The 16,623-nt window shown below is 40.3% G+C and overlaps 1 protein-coding gene across 5 annotated transcripts in view; it reads left to right on the top strand.

The window, feature by feature from the left end:
- The window catches only part of NR3C2 (nuclear receptor subfamily 3 group C member 2), a 201,373-nt gene that overhangs the window by 155,881 nt on the left and 28,869 nt on the right, over nucleotides 1–16,623 (top strand). For all 5 annotated transcript variants that reach the window (XM_035547923.1, XM_050710352.1, XM_035547929.1 and 2 more), the window contains 2 exons: nucleotides 11,142–11,480; nucleotides 11,902–12,046. In XM_035547923.1, the coding sequence (XP_035403816.1) occupies nucleotides 11,142–11,480; nucleotides 11,902–12,046 (484 nt within the window). The remainder of the gene's footprint in view (nucleotides 1–11,141; nucleotides 11,481–11,901; nucleotides 12,047–16,623) is intronic.

A 16,623-nucleotide genomic window follows, 5' to 3' on the forward strand; every position in this document is an offset into this window, starting at 1 on the left:
GCTTCATCGTTGGGTCAGACCTCAAAATATGCAAGATTTTATCTGGACTTTCACGTTAATTTTTCTGAGAGGCAGCTATGATAGCTTCTGTGCTGTCTTTGCAAGGCTGCTTCTTTTATCAGTGCTCCAAAGACCATCCCTGCAAGCAGATCTCTGTGGCTGTGGATCCACAGTCATGAATCCTGCACACAGTGAGCCAATGAGAGGAACTTGTCTGTTCCATAAGATGTGTGCAAGCGTTGTTATGAAGTGCCACCTCCCTGTAGGTTTTTGTATTTCACTGCTCGATTTCTCCAGCCATAACTATAATAAGGAGGGAATGTAGAATTACCATCAAATTTTGCGAAGAATACTCATTAAGTGGGTGCATAATTATTTGAAATAACATTCTCCGAAAGTAGCTGTGAATGGTTTACTATTACGCTGGAAGGGTGTCTGAAGTAGGGTCCTGTTGAGGGTCAGTTCTGGGTCTACAACTTCACTAATTACTTGGATAACAAAATACAGAGTAAATATGTAACTACAGATTTGGAAGTTCTCTGTGAACAGAATCAGAATTCAAAAGTACTTTCGGTGCTAGTCTCTGAAATCAACAAGGTGGCATTTTCAGTGAAGTGCAGAGGGTTACACTGAGATTTCAGGCATGCTAGTATGAAATAACAAAAAGCAGCTGTTTTGAGAACTGCTGAGAAGAGCGAACTGTGGTTGCATAACATTAAATGAGTCAATAATGTAAAATAGGCAAATCTGATACAAAGGTATTATTCCCTTCTCATCAGAGATGGCAAGCGTGGGCCTGCTGACTGTGGTTTCAGTACTGCTGGTCAGGGTGGTGGGGCTGGGACAACCTCATGAATTGGTCACTTTCCTTCCTGTTCCAGTTGGTAGGATTAGTGGTACCTGTGTCCTTCTCGATGGGTATGTCTAATCTCTTTTTAAGATCTCCAGTGTGGAAGTCTGTGTTGTTTTCCTTGATAATCTTTTCCTGTTTTTCACAGACCTTTACATTTTAATTCCTGGCTCCACACAAGACCACCCAAAAACCAAATGTCTGAGAGCATTGTCCAAACACTTCGTGAACTCTGTCAGGCACAGTGCCATGACCATTGCCCTGGGGAGCCTGTCCCAGTGCCCAGCCACCCTCTGGGTGCAGAACCTTTCCCTAACACCCAGCCTGACCCTCCCCTGTCCCAGCTCCATGCCATTCCCTCGGGTCCTGCCGCTGTCCCCAGAGAGCAGAGCTCAGCGCCTGCCCCTCCGCTCCCCTCGTGAGGGAGCTGCAGGCCGCCATGAGGCCTCCCCTCAGCCTGCTCTGCTCTGGGCTGAACAAACCCAGGATCCTCAGCCGCTCCTCCCCTCTAAACCCTTTGCCATCTTCCTAGACCTCCTTTGGACACTCTCTAATAGTTTTGTGTCCTTCTTATATTGTGGCACCCAAAACTGCACACAGTGCTCGAGGTAAGGCCACACCAGTGTAGAGCAGAGTGGGACAATCCCTCCCTTTGACTAGCTAGCCATGTCATGCTCGATGCACCCCAGGGTAATGCTGGCCCTTTTGGCTGCCAGGGCACACTGTTGACTCACATTCAATTTGTCGTTGCCCAAAACCCTTGGATCCCTTTCTGCAGGGCTGCTCTCCAGCCTCTCATCCCCCAGTTTATATGTATGTCCAGGACTGCACCATCGCAGGCAGGTGCAGCAGCCAGCACTTAGCTCTTGATCCATTTCATGTAGTTGGTGATTGCCCAGCCCTCTTGTCTGTCAAGATCTCTCTGCAAGGCTTTTCCATCCTCGAGGGAGTCAACAGCTTCTCCTAACTCAGTATCATCTATAGAGTTGCTTAGTATGCATTTGAGTCCTGCATTCAGATCAGTTATAAAAACATTAAGAACTGACCCCAAAATGGAGCCCTGTGGAACCCCACTACTGACTGGCCACCAGCCTGTTGTAATCCCATTTGAGCTCAACCCATCAGCCAGTTGTTCACGAAGTTTCGTATGTTGTGTCTAGAGAAAGGTGTATACAGACTAGAGACAGCACAAGGAACATGGATAATAAGCTTAGGAAAAAAAAATTATTTGTAAGGAAGAGTTGAAGAAACACAATTTAAGTTAGTGTAGAAGAGAGAAACATATTCAGACTTTCAATTCAAAAAGTGGTATAAAGGATGGGACGGGAAAGATAATTTGTTTTTTATGGCCACTGGGGGGATGATGAAGAGAAATCAACTTCAGTACAGAAAAAATGATTTGGAATAAGAGATGTTGGGGAAAAACTGAGTAGTTAAATGTTGGAGAAAGATGGGGGATATTGTGAGATTGCCTTTGTTGGAGATTAATAACATAGTGGGCTGGGCAGAGTATAGTTGATGATCCTGCTCAAAGCAAGAGGATAAACTGCTTCACATGCATTGTCTCTGTGCTCTGCAACACTGTAGTGGGGCAGCATTACACTGTGCTGTGTATTGGAATCTGTTCCAAACGAGGCAAAATGCAAACATTTCTGAAACTGACATATAAGCAAGCAAAGTAAGAAGCAGTAAATATTTATTTAGTTACAGATAGTTTTATTAGTAGTTTAAATCAAACTAGAATAAAGAATGAAAAGATGTTTAAATGAACACAATGAAAAAAATGTACAATTATGCAGATTAAAATGTACTTTAGGAGCTTTTCCTTTTCCCTGTACTTTACCTCCCTTTTGGGTATACTGAGTGTGAACTAAGAGCAAGAGTGGCTGGCATTTATAGATGTGCTTGGATGTTTTTGTCTGGCCAAAGGCAAATAAAATGTGACATAGCCATAGATCAGTCTTCGTGCACGTTTATTCCTTGTCTTTAAGCTGTCCAATCCTGTCAGATTAAAGTGTTACTTATTAATTAGTAAGCAGTTGTGAATGGTGTTGGCAATGCCAAACTATGTCATTATTTCCGTTATGCCTACTGTTTCATTCTGCTGTATTCAGTCATTGGCTCTGATCTTATTCTCCACTAAAAGCATGCTTCTGCTGGTGGAGGATAAGAAAGGTATTCAGATTTTTTCATAGCTTTGTTACTTAAATTAAAAATTCTACCTGTATACTGATTCCTCAGGCTCACAGCAAGTGATGCAGTTTTCTATCACTTTGTATCTCCTTGGGGACAGAGCTGTCAGAAACAGCTTCTAAAATTTATTTTGCTCTGTAAAGGTGGGACCTTTATCTTCTTTCTCACCAGCTGCAGTCTTCCTTTCTTTGTATATTTAGATAAACTGTGTAGTCCATTCAGTGTATCTCAAATGCTGTTGCAGAAACCACCCTTGAAGGGCCACTGCTTTGCAAGTGCAATGTCCGTTTGGTACTGTCATACATGACAAATTTAAGTAATTTTGTGCTCTTCTTTTCAGTCCCTGTACAACTTGTCCTGTGCCGCTGTTGTTTTCTGTTTGCTTTCTCCCCTTGGTCTGCCCAGTCAAACTGGTGACTCATCCTCTTGGGCATGCGAGTCTCCAAGATTTGTACCCAGGTACAAATCCTCTTACGCTCAAGACAACACTCAGGTTCGCATTTAGAGGTTCTTCATCAACCACAGCTCTACTAAAAAGTAATACTTTGCTTTCCAAAGTGGGTAGTCAGTTTAAGGAAGCTTTAAGATCCTGTCCTTGTTGTTCCCTTCTTTGTTTCTTGAAGAATAAAATGTGCATGCCTGAATGCACTTTTTGTAGGACTAATACTGTACAATCTTGTTTGGATTATTGCTTTTCACTTTATTCCATGTGTGCGTATATATATAAAATGTCTATATTATTATCTAGAATTTGCTCAACTAAATCTCTTACCCGTTGTGCTAGACGCTTAAGTGAAAAATATGTCTGTACCAAGATAGCTCAAAATTTTCATATATGTCAAGATACAGCAGACTGGGGGAAGGGACACACTATTTGTGGTAGCAGTAAAATAGCTAATGAGAACAGATGTCAGCTCACTGAAGCAAGTGAGGCAAAGGCACCAGGCAAACATGATGGAAAGTTTCAAAGGAGGAAAAAGTGGCATTTTGTTGGCGCATTTATCTGTGCAAAGGTGGAAGCAAGCGATAAAGTGCATGTGCTTGGTGAGGGCTCAGGAAAGTCTTCCCAAAAGCTGTTGCAGCTGCATCAAAGGAGACTCAGCAGCTTGATCCTTTGGTGGCTGGTATAGAGCAGTGCCCAAGGTTGTGTTCAGAGGGGAGAAGCAGGCAGCAGGGGAGGGGTATGCAGGAAAGCTCCAAGACATTTGGTGTGAGGGCAGCGGGACAAAGCAGGATGGGTTTGGGGGCTGGGAAGGAGGCAGTGGTTGTAGCTCAAGTGCAGAGCTTGAGCAGTGAAGCTGGGACCTGGGTGGAGGAGCTCAAGTCTGTGAAATGCAGGTACTGCTGGCAAGGTGTGTGGAGCAGGCTCAGGAAAAGGCAGTCATAGATGATGGGCTTGAGTGAGGAGGAGGATTTTGATGATATTCAAAGTGCGTTTCGACTGCAGCGTCTTTCTGTCCTCACGCTGCCCAGATCACTGGTAGTACTATGCAAGTGGTATTACTTTGAAATAATCACAAATTGTACCAGGGAAAAAAGGATCTCTTACATTGTTTGAAGTGCCTCTAATGCATTTTTTCTGTTTGTCTTTTATATCTATTTACTAAAATGCCTATTTACTAAAATTGCTGGGTTTTCTTCTCCTTTACCTCTTTTTATTTTATTTTTTATTAAACCTCCATCTTCTTCTGTGCTGTGTCCTTTCATGTCCTTTTTGGTTTCACATTTCCTTCTGCTGATGTTCTCTGCTTTCCACCGGAGGTAGCATATGGTCTTGTAATGTGTTCTTGGTATCACTTACTGACTCAAATATGTTTTGCAACATAGATGAAATTAAGATCTGTTGGGTCAGGATCAGTTTGGTCCTGGCTCTGGCAGAGCTTTAGAAATGATAAATAAGGCTCTGGCTTAGTTGTCTGTATCATGACTTCAGCTTTACACATAACAATTGTTTTTAGATAGGCAAAAGGCAGGATCTGACTATCATCTCTTAAAGAAAAAAATCTGGTTCCAGGGAATTATCGGTTGCAAGCATTGTAATTCATATATACCTACACAGAACTATAGATGATTTTTTTTTATTTATTTATTTTTATTTTTTAACTTCTGATTTTTTTTTAGAGCTCTGGATACCAGTTTGAAATTAAGGATCATTTTAGATTGTTTTCTAAATTTAAACACTACTACAATTCTGCAGCCAAGATATTACCCTGTTAAATAACTGCTGAGTTATATCATAATTTATTTTTTTTTATCTACTATTGATAGCATTTTGTTCTTTGGCATTTTTGGATCCCATTTCTTTACCAACAATACTAATTTTGAGCCTATGAAGAGTAGATACCAGATTTGGGGCTGTTTGGAGTTCATAATTTAATTCACATATACTCCTTGGGGTAGAGGGAATAGATTAGCTCCCTCTAAACCCAACTTCTATAGCACATGTAAGTTTACTATGGTCTCATGTAGTAGCTTAGCAGTCTTGTAACTAACCTAAAACCTCAGACTTAACCTCTTAAAATTGGGAATGCTGTGGATTTGTAGCTGATGTTCGCATCAATTTTATTCAGAAAATAATTTACAATAGGTTAATATCCGGTTAATCTCCTGTTACGTGATATGCAGCTGCATAAATGCTGTAGATGACCAGAAGACTGCTGAATGTTTTATTGATCACCTGAAAACTCACAATCATAAAACCATAGGACTCCCAGCTTTGACTTTCTGACAGCAGTCTAACAAGTGAAAGGTCAATGCTCAGGAGCCAGCTGTCCAAATCTGAATCCACCCCAGTCCCCGTACAATAGCTGTTTTCAGATGATTAAGCCCAGTCTTTTTGCTGGATTGTAAGTATGAGACAGCAGTAAGATATCCATCTACTTTACAGTCTTACCAGTGCTTAAGACTGTGTTACAGTGATTTTTGTGCAGCGTCTGGCTTCCTCAGTGCCTCTGTGGGAGCACCACTGGCCCTTTGGAGGCAGGTGGGACTGATGCTGAGGACGAAGAACACCGATGCTCGAGGTGAGGCGTGCTCTCACTGAGGTTTCCGAGCACGTGGAACAACAGACGGCTTTGCAGAATTTGAAGGCTTTCCTTTGGACTTGGGCAAAGTTGGGCAAAGGCCTGCTCATGAAATCCAGGTAAACGTTTGCCTATTCCTTCCAGGGGAACAGAGAGTGTTATTTTCAGTCCGACCTGTTGCTTATTTATTTCTCTGTTATACTACAATTTACTGGTAGAGCTACAGGGAAGGTCTGTTGGACATGCCTGTTCAAAGTGCAACTTCATGACCTTTCAGCTGCTTCACCTTACTTCAGTATTTGATTGTAGTGTAATGTGCAAGACCTCCTAAAATACTTAACAAAAAATGTGTTGGATATTTAAGGTGTTAACCTCAGGTATACCTGTGGTTAGTCTTTCACTATTGCTTGCTTTTCTTCAGCTGTTACTCCAGCTCAGATTACTTAAAAACACAGGGGTTATGATATCATGGCTGCAGTAATGCTGGACAGAAGGGGCAAGAAGTCACTGACAGCACTGCCATCTCAGTGAAGGTCTTATCCCAACCCCAAGTACTTGACAGGTTTAATCTCTGCAGTGTGAATGCCCCATCCCTGGTCTGCATGGAGACCCTGCAACTTCTCAGACGTCTCTGCACAGAAGTCCTGATGAGCTTGGCTTTTCCCCACTGATTCAGAGGTGGCTTTGTCGGTTTTCTAGTTGGTACTCCAATTAGAGAGCAAATGTGAAAAACACTTTCACAAGGCAGGCTCGGAGTACGTACTTCTCTGCGCTTGTATTTAATCTTTACTTGTTGGTTTCTGTGGGAGTTACCAAACCAGTTGAGCTAGAGTGCTGGCGTGAAGCCAAATGAAAAATACAGTTTTCTTCACTGTAAACATGACTGTCAAACAGTAATGTTTTTCTCAGCTTCATTTTAAAGGCATTATAATGGAAGAAAATGAAACTAAAACACATTTTTATGCCAGTATTATACATGGAAGAATGCTATTTCTTTTTTCTTTTAATGAAAAACTCTTAGAGAATAGAACATAGAAAATTCTGTTTTAATAAATACGTAATCAGTTATCTGTGTTGCTAGATACTTGATAGAGTTGGTAAGCCAATGCATTTCTTATTCTGGTATAGTTATAGTGAGGATGCATTTTTTTGCCTCTGCAAACATGAAAGATATGTAAAGTTCTTTATTTTTAGTCCTGTTTTGATAACAGAAAAAAACATAGTGCCTGATAAAATTTAATGAATAACAACAGCAAACATTAATCTCTATTCACTCCTTTGGGCTTATTTTTAAACTCTCTTTTCAGTGGCCAATAAATCTGATAACTCATCGTCAAGTGTTCTGCTGAACTTGGCCATCGTTGCTTTGCTTTGGGGATTTTTTTATTTTTATTTTTTGAAAAATGTGGAAGTTCAGCTTTGCCTTTCTAAGATAAATGTGAACTATATTTAACGCTCACAGTGATTTCACCAGTACGTCATCCTGTAGGTGCAACTGCACCAAATGGGGAACAACAGCATTTTCACTTACTTTTCAGAATTAAATTTAACATGGTTGTCTGCATCGCCTGTCTGAAACTCCCCCCGTTTTATTTTGCAGAGTGAGGAAAAAGCCTTTTTAACAAAATGTCTGATCAGCTGCAGCTTCGTAAAATGGCTTTTTGGGTACTAAGAACGGAAATTACATCTTGAAGAATGGATGTCAGCATCCACGTAACTTGATGCACCAGAGGATGAAAAATCCTTCAGTCGTGTTTCATTGTTTGAATGAGCTTTTTTAAGAGCTTAGTAATAGAAAAGTAAGAAATAGGATTGGAAGGGAGGCTGAAGGGTCTTCTCATCTGTCCTGTCTCTTGAGACAGAAGCAGTTTTAGTGAAACCTCTCCTGACAGACATTTGTCTCACCTCTTCCTTATAACCTTCATGATAGTAACTCCAGTGTTTCTCTATGTAATCCGTGCTAATACTTAAGATAATTAGGAAGTTTTTGTAAAGTATATGTGCATAGTTGAACAACAGAATTTTAAATTAAATTTTATTAGCTCTAGCACATTTTTATTTGCATATCTAATCCTTTTATTAAAAAATTCAACCCACACCAGTTGGTCTGGATATTTGCAGGCATAGATAAATTAAGAAATTATTGGAAACAGAAATACATGCTGTAGACGAGTTAATGAAATGGTGTTCAGCTCTCTGAAGGAGAAGTTATGAAAGTTACACGAAGATCTCTGATGATCTCTGCAGATCTCCTGGCTGTGTCGATGCTGAAATCAGCCAGGAGAAACCTTCCCTCATTGTATGATGGAAATGACACCAAACTGATGTTCAGATTTTGCACTTCCTGCTGGATTCAATACCTCCTGCAGCAGCAAAGGATTGTGTTCATGTTTTGACGATGACAGTCAAAGAGCACCTGTTTGACAGGGCACCCTCAAGATCCTGCATATGAGTGGGAACACTGCTATTTTATGTAGCGGTCTCTTGGGTTTTCCCTAACAAACAAGCTTTTCTTTTGGATCTTGGGATGAGCCAGCTCCTCAGAGTTCAAGGTACCGTGCCGGTAAGGAAGTGTTGGAAACAACAGGCTATTGTTGCGCTTGGGTGTGCATTGTCCTGAGCGCTGGGCGTCTGTATCCTGCCTTGCAGCACAACGAGCTCAGGCACAGCCGGTGGGTCTGGGCAGGCAGCCCCAATTTCAAGGAAACAGTCAAGCACTAATGGCCCCCGGAACCAGCAGCAGTCTCAGGACAGCAGCAGTGCTGCCATTCGGAAGGTTTTTCTTAAATTCTGGGTTTTGAAGAGTCCGTAAAAGGGTACTGAGGTAGTTCTGTGGGTCTTTGTGGGGAATCTGGGGCACTGTGAAAAGCAGCAGGGAGCGCTTGCTTTGAACACTTAACAGGAGGGAGCAGCACGGGGCGCTGAGCTGGAGTGGAAGTAAACATTTCAATAATGGAGCAGAGAGGTGAGGCGAAGTGGAGGCTGCTCAGAAAGGATCCTGAGACTGCAGTAAAGGAGCTATATTGAAGGAAAGAGGCATAGGAATTGATGATGGAGGGGAAAAAGACTTGAGAAGATGGACTTGGGACGAGGGATGGACTAAGATGGGTGTTTTCAGAAGGACCGAGATAAACTTGTATTTACTGATGCCAGCAAAAGGGATGTTGTAATAGTTAAGACAGAAGGGTTTAAGAGTCCAGACAAGAGTTTTAGCTGTGTACAAATAGATAAGAAAGAATGTATTTGAGAGAACTTACTCTGAAAGAGCTGCAATCATTTATATTTAATTCATTATTTATTGACTTTAAAGATTATTTTACTTAACGTTCCCTTGTCATTGCTCCATGTTCAGTCCACCTGAATGTACAGGGAAAGCTTTCAGTTAACTGATACCTTACACAGGGTTTTAAATGTGAGGCTGTTACTTTGTCTCCACGTTGCACTGTGTTTAATGTGGAACTTATATGTATGACCTGTGCTGGTTTCGAGGCAAATCACACGATCACAGTGATCCTGTCTGCCCTAAAACCCCAAGCTGTGCTGCTGGGCAGGGCACTGTCTCTCTCCTCCTAGTTGGTGCTGGGAGCAGAGACAAAAGGAGCACCCCTGTTGAGAGATTCTCTTCTTCCTCAGCGTATATCACTGCTGACAATTCCTGTTTCTCCAGATGTGAGCTCTGGGCATGGAAAACAGCCAAAGTCAAAAAGGGAGTTTGTTCTAGTGTCACATAATGCGGCTAAGGCGAGCTTAGCCTCTGGGGTTGACACTGATTGCACATAGAAACCATGAAAGTGAAGGAGCAAATGGAACAGGGTAGGTGATGTGAAGCAAGCCTGCACTGCCTCTGCTGGATATATTGTACACTGAGCAGGAGAGAAGCATTGTGCAGAAATATATTTTTATCTGGACAAAAGTTTAACCTAAAATATGTTCAGAACATAAAATGAATAAATATTTTAACTATCTATAGAAATCAGTGGGAAATACTGCTCAGACTTCAAAAAAATTAAGAACAGTCAATGAGCTATTGGAAGGAAGTGGGTGATGGACTCCTCTCCCCCCCCTTTCTTTTTTTTACTTAATTGTCTTACGTTTATTCTTTTATTTCTTGTTCTTTCCTCACACTGTAGGATAGTTTTGCTGGGTTGGGAGCAGGACTTTCTGCCTACTTAGATATTTGTGCTTCATGTGGCAATGTTGGGAAGGCAACCTGCAGGGTTCGCCTGGCATCTCTGCCAGGAGTGGAAGCACACTAGCTAGAGTTGTTGTCTTCCAAGAATACTCAGCAAAGAAAAGTAGGGAGGGATAGCTTTAAAGGGGAAAAAATAATTAAAAAAAAAAAAGAAAAGAGGAAGGCTAATCATTAAGAGAAATGTTGATAGCAGTGAAAGAGAAGTGTTGCATGAGGCTCCGTGTTTTTTGTCTAACTAGGTGCATATTTGTAGCATTGTTTCAGAACTAGCCAAGAGAGAGGACGAGGATCTTAAGAAAGTATCAAAGCAGCAAAGCCAAAGGGATTTGACTAGATTAGGTTGTTCAAAATGGATTGACTGTATTTCGAGTTGAGGCACAGCCAGGGTGTGTACAAGGACTCAAAAGCTTAGGAGAGCTCCAGGTCTGCTAATTTTAGGCATTGACAGGGAGGTTTCTTTTGATTAGCAAATGCAATGCAGAACATGAATTGCAAACCTGCAGGTGATAAGTGATTCATCTAAGCTATAGTACAAATAAACTTCTGAAATGTTTAATCAGCACCTACTGCAGTAACTGGGGTGTTTTATGCATATCTGTGTAGAGACAGATAGAAATGCAGGTTACTGGACCCTGACACTTGTAGATGCACACTAAAGCAACAACAACAACAAAAGAATTTAAATGTTTCTTCTGTTCCTTTTTCCAGTGTAACAATGCTGCAGGCAGTGAGGTATTTCCTAAGGTCCTGGTGATTTCTGCGCACATTTCACTTGCAAACTTTTGAGATGCTACTTGTGCTTTGATTTCCTGTCAAGCCAGGCTTATGCTGGCTTTTCACAGTTTCTACACTGACTTGTTTTTTGTGCTGCTTATCTTCACAGCCCGAAAGTCCAAAAAACTGGGGAAATTGAAAGGGATGCACGAGGAACAGCCACAGCAGCGGCAGCAGCCGCCACCCCAAAGCCCCGAGGAAGGGACAACGTACATTGCTCCAGTAACTGAGCCCTCTGTAAACACAGCACTTGTCCCCCACATGTCTGCTATCTCACCAGCACTTACTCCCTCTCCTGTTAAGATCCTTGAAAGCATTGAACCGGAGATTGTGTATGCAGGATACGACAGTTCAAAACCAGACACAGCAGAGTACCTGCTTTCCACCTTAAACCGCCTGGCTGGCAAGCAGATGATTCAGGTGGTAAAGTGGGCAAAGATACTTCCAGGTAGGACCATGAGGTATTTGGTGAAATTTCCATTAAGTCTTCTAGATTAATGAACTATTCACCTGACAAATTGCATCTTTAGTCTGTGGGCTGGGTTGAAAACCCTCATGGGGGGAATGACATCAACATCTAAGAGAAGATTGTTGGTTTTTTGATTTATGTAATGTTTGTTTCATATGGTTTTGATTGATATTTTAAAAGCTTTCATTTTGAATAATAGCCTCTTAAGAAGAAAACATGTTTTGTCACTGGAATCAAAAATTACGTTTTCGTTTTTTCAGAAATGTACTTTGTAGGATTGTTGCTCTTGTTCTTGACTTTAATACTAGAAAAATACCAAGTTATGTATTTTCAGTGCTGGTTTCACCAACCTTTATAAAGCACAACATAGTTCATGGGTATTTTCTGGTTTGATCTCTAGGATTTAGAAACTTGCCTCTCGAGGACCAAATTACTTTAATTCAGTATTCGTGGATGTGTCTGTCATCGTTTGCCTTGAGTTGGAGATCATATAAACATACAAACAGCCAGTTCCTCTACTTTGCTCCAGACCTGATCTTTGATGAGTAAGTATTCCTTAATGGTCCTTTTCAATGCAAACTCGAAGGATTACTCTTCTTTATTTGGTTTTCAGTCTAAGAAAATTTCAGCTAATCCCAGTTTAAGAAGTAGCTAAAAAGATTTTTCAGTGACTCAGTTTTCAATTGGCAAAGCTATGTTAGCACCGTCCTCTTCTTAAGTATATGGATGCATTCACAAACTGGGAACAACGTGCTGGCTTGAAATATGACTGATATAGTACCAAGATTTATAGAAAAAAACATTTTTCGGTATCTACTGGAGCTTGGAAAAATATCTAGCTTCAAGGAAATGTGAATGTTTAAATTGCCAGTTTTTTTCAGAGCAGTCATATAATAGTGCTTTTGTTAAGAATATACAGCTGTTCAATGAGTTTTCTTGACAGTCTTAATTACCCTTCTTTGCAATCATGAAAGAAGCCAAAATGTTTTTTCAGTAATGAAACATAACTTCTTTTATGATACATTCAGAGAAAAAGAAGGATCAACCAAGGAACCATTCCTTCTGAGTATGTGTGTTCCTTCATATTTTAAGTTTGTGTTTTAGTGCTTTGCCTTTGATGAGTATAATTTAATTTCTGTTCCATTCGCCTAGTGTTTATTCCAAGACTGTAAAGTCATAACACAAATGAATACACAGGCAGTCAAACTGCAGTCACGTCATGTGTTCATCCCAGAAGGTATTTTTCCTAGAGGTAAAAATGAGACACAATCAATAGGATATGGATGCTCTTGAAGGAAAAGCAAAACAAAACAAGAATGAACAAAAAAATAACTTACCACTCAATCTCCTGAAGCATTTTTAAGTGTTTACTTCTTGGAGAAGATGGTTTGTCTCTGTCCATCTTTAACATTTTTTCATTCATATAAGAATTTCTAAATAATTAATGTATATAAGATGTGGTCCCAAAGCAGAAAGATTGTGAGTGGTTTTTTTGTTTGTTCATTTTTTGTTGTTTGCTTCCGTCCCTGCCCCCCCCCCCACAATGAACTGACAGTTCACTGCATGTGGTTGAAAATATATTGCCAGACCATTTTCCTTGTTGAAAGCATTTCCACTATGACTTGGGACATTAAAGAATTACCACAGAAAAAAGTATCTGTAGCTAAAGCTAACTGAAAACGTGAACTTTAAAGAGTTCAATTCTTCCGGGAAAATGCAGACCTAAAAGTTTGAACACAGAACTAGCTTTCCCTCTTCTGAAGAAATCAGTTGGGGGGGGGAGGGTTTATTGGACAAGGAAGTCAATCCCACTTGGAAATAAAAGTGTATGTACATTGCTAGTAGTCCTGATACTTCAGCTAGAAGCAGCTTCCAGAATTTGAGACCAATTGTGAGTTTTGTTTTGCAAGACTTGAAGTAGGTGCCTGCAGAATTATACTGACGCTGATATTAGGATCTAGTCAGGAAAAGGACTGCAAGAAAGAAATTTCATAATAAAATGGTGAGATAGCTGCACCAGTGCTCACAGCGACTCTGGAGTCTCTATCTGTGGTGATCTCTAAACTTTGACTGGGCAAAGCGCTGAGCAGCAAGCCTCCAGCATTGCTCCAGGCATTAGCCCTGCTGCGAGCAGGGGGCTGACTCGAGAACTCCAGAGATGCATTCCAACATGTTATTTTGTGATTTTAAGTTTAATAAAAGCAACTCTTTCTCAGTTTTGACATAAGATCAGAGGAGAATTACTGGAATCGTACATGTCAACCAACACAGTTCAGTATAGAAAACATTCAGGTAAGCACAAAACCTAATAAACAATTTTGAAAGATTGAAGATTGAGAACAAAAGTGTCATGCAGTATTAAAATATATATATAAATATTCTTGTATGGAATTCAGGGTCATTTTGACAGGTTAATCTCTCAGGTGAGCAAAACAAGATTGAATCTAGCAAACTCGGTAAAACATGAGCAAGTCTAAGAACAGTGTTTCAAACAAGCAGGGCAAAAAGCATAAGTAGTCAATGACAATTCCAGTGCAATTCTTGTACAAGTGCAATTGTACAATTGCATCTTGTAAAATTTTTCAGTGCCCATGTTTCATTTAGTTTTATTTCATCTTCAATATCACTACTTTAGGAAGTAGGTTACCTCATTTTTTTCACTGCATTTACCTTGTCTGTCTGTAGTAGGGTTTAACCTTACTGCTTCATTTTACATCTATTCCCGTTTGTGAAAATAGACTGGTTTGAAGCTTTGCTCTGGAATTGCTGAAGGCTGGTCCTACACAGGCCTTTATTTCTGTGCTGCAAGGTTTAGCAGACCTCCCTAAAATTCACCTGATGTAACTTTTTGAGTATTTTATCCCCACTGGCGTTTTAGGACTTCTATTAGTTGATGCAGAATGAAAGGGAGATGCTTGAAAATTACTTTCCCTTCTGCTGGCTTGAGAGAATCGTGTTTCTATTAACACTAGGCCAAGATTTTCGTGTTATTTCTTCATATTGTGTCTGGAGAGGTCATTTCCCGTCCCTGGGCAAGAAGTAATTAGGAGGGTCCCTTGCCAGTATGCTACCCAGAGGGGTTCAGCATTTTTCTTCAATGAACAGTTAAGAAAGAGTGAAAGTAGAGGTTGGCATTAGCAGAATTATGTTGCTTTGTTTTGCATTAAATGAATTTTCCGATTACTCTTAACTACTGTGAATAAAAGGAAGCCATAAGGTTTCTGGAAGGCCATGATACATTATATTGTTTTCTTTCTTGTTCTGAAGGCCTGTAAACAAGACAAGTAACAAATGAGAATCTCTGCTGCTAATAGCAGTTAAAGGCACCTCTGACTGCGTAAATGCAGAGCAAAATGCCTCCCCAATAAATACACAGTTTGACTTCCTGTTAGGCGTATGCAAGGCTGGAAATATTTGACCACCTTCATTTGGTCAGGTTATATATCTAATTAAGTGTACTGTTTGTCTTCATGGATCATGCATATGTTCCATTGCTTTAATTGGGTTTAAGCAAACGCCAAGATGTGAACTGAGGGGTAAGAAAATGGCCACACAACCACTCAACTGTTCAGCTTATTGCAGAAATGCCAAAAAACAGGCTGAAGGGGGGTATACAGTAAACCAATGTATTTTATGTTGTGTGTATGTAAGTTACCATATGTGTTTTTTTAATCCATTACTTTCATGGCATAGTAGTTGTAATCAAAGGTAGTATTCTATAGTTACAGCTTGAGTAAGCTATATCCGCGGTAAATAAATCTTTAAAGCTCTGTCATGTATGTGACACCACATAATTCCTGTGACAGGTAAACACTCTTATAGGATGAGTGTTGTATATGTAATAACACTTAAAAGATGCTGCAATTACGTTCTTAAGGTTGCAAACCTAAATTCTAAAAGTTGCAAAATCCTAAAATTAAGATAGTCTGTATGAAATCGTAATTTGAGCCCTTTGGGTCCATGCTTTAAAAACTGTATCCAAAACCAAACCTTTAAGTTGTTATCCCTTATTTTTCCCATGTGATTTCTTCCTTTTGTATTGATCGGGTTGGATGGGTTGTAGGGATGATAGAGGATTTTGTAGTGAGAGATTTGGATTTTTGCTTCACTTGTTGCAGTTGAAGAAGTGATCTAGGGATTCAGGAGAACAGAGAGATATTAATTGGGAAGATTTTCTTAAGACATGGTAAAAGACTGCCTGATCCAAGACCCTAAGTTATGAGACATTTCAGGTTCCTACTGCAAAGTAACAGAAATCCCACCAAATAAATAAATAAATAAATTACTAGTGTTTATTTAACTCGAAGGGGAAAAAAATCTCTCAAGACTTAACCAAAGACTTCTAGCTGAAGTTTTCTAATCTAATTCAACCTGAGGCAGGCATATGCATGAACAATTTCAGTCCAGAACATTAAATTTGTAAAATTATACACAACTGAAAGCAGGAAACTGAAAGAGTTCTGCTTGAAACGGGTGCAAGAAGCAAGAGATGTATGTAGCAAAATATTTTTTTAACTCTAAAATTAACAGCTTCCTATGGGGAACAGCCTAAACATTATTTTTAAGACATGATCATGGAAGGTGGGAAAGTTGGTTTCAAATTCCCTTGGTATATCCCTTACTGAATGTATTAATCACTGAACTAATAGTTAAAAGAGCGTTCCTCTGGCTGCTTTCTTTTGAAGGAGAAGTCCACAACATTTTGGAAAAGAGATGGCACAACAGTATAGGTCCTAGAAGAAATCTAATGAGCTGAACCTTTAAATAGTAGGAGTTTGTACTGCAGAAGTCAGATGCCTAAATCCCAGAGAAAAGCAAGGGATGCTCCTTTTTGTGGCCATTTCTGTGACGGGCTTGGACAGTTTCTCTTCACCGCTACATTAAGTTAAGGCATCAGCTAGCAAATTTTCAGAGGCTCAGTAAGGAAAAATAGCACTGACAAGTACAGCACTGCCAGCAGAAGCCCAGCAGGAGCTGAGACATGGTGTGGCAGGGATCCTGCCTCCCATAATGTGGAAAACCACTGGTAGTGCTGGGATGGGAGCTGCTTTTGAGGCCACAACTTATGCTCCCAACAAGTCCCAGAGGCCAGAAACTGCATTGTTCACAGCAAGCTTATCCA

This window comes from Cygnus atratus, chromosome 4, assembly GCF_013377495.2.
Source record: "Cygnus atratus isolate AKBS03 ecotype Queensland, Australia chromosome 4, CAtr_DNAZoo_HiC_assembly, whole genome shotgun sequence".
NCBI lineage: Eukaryota > Metazoa > Chordata > Aves > Anseriformes > Anatidae > Cygnus > Cygnus atratus.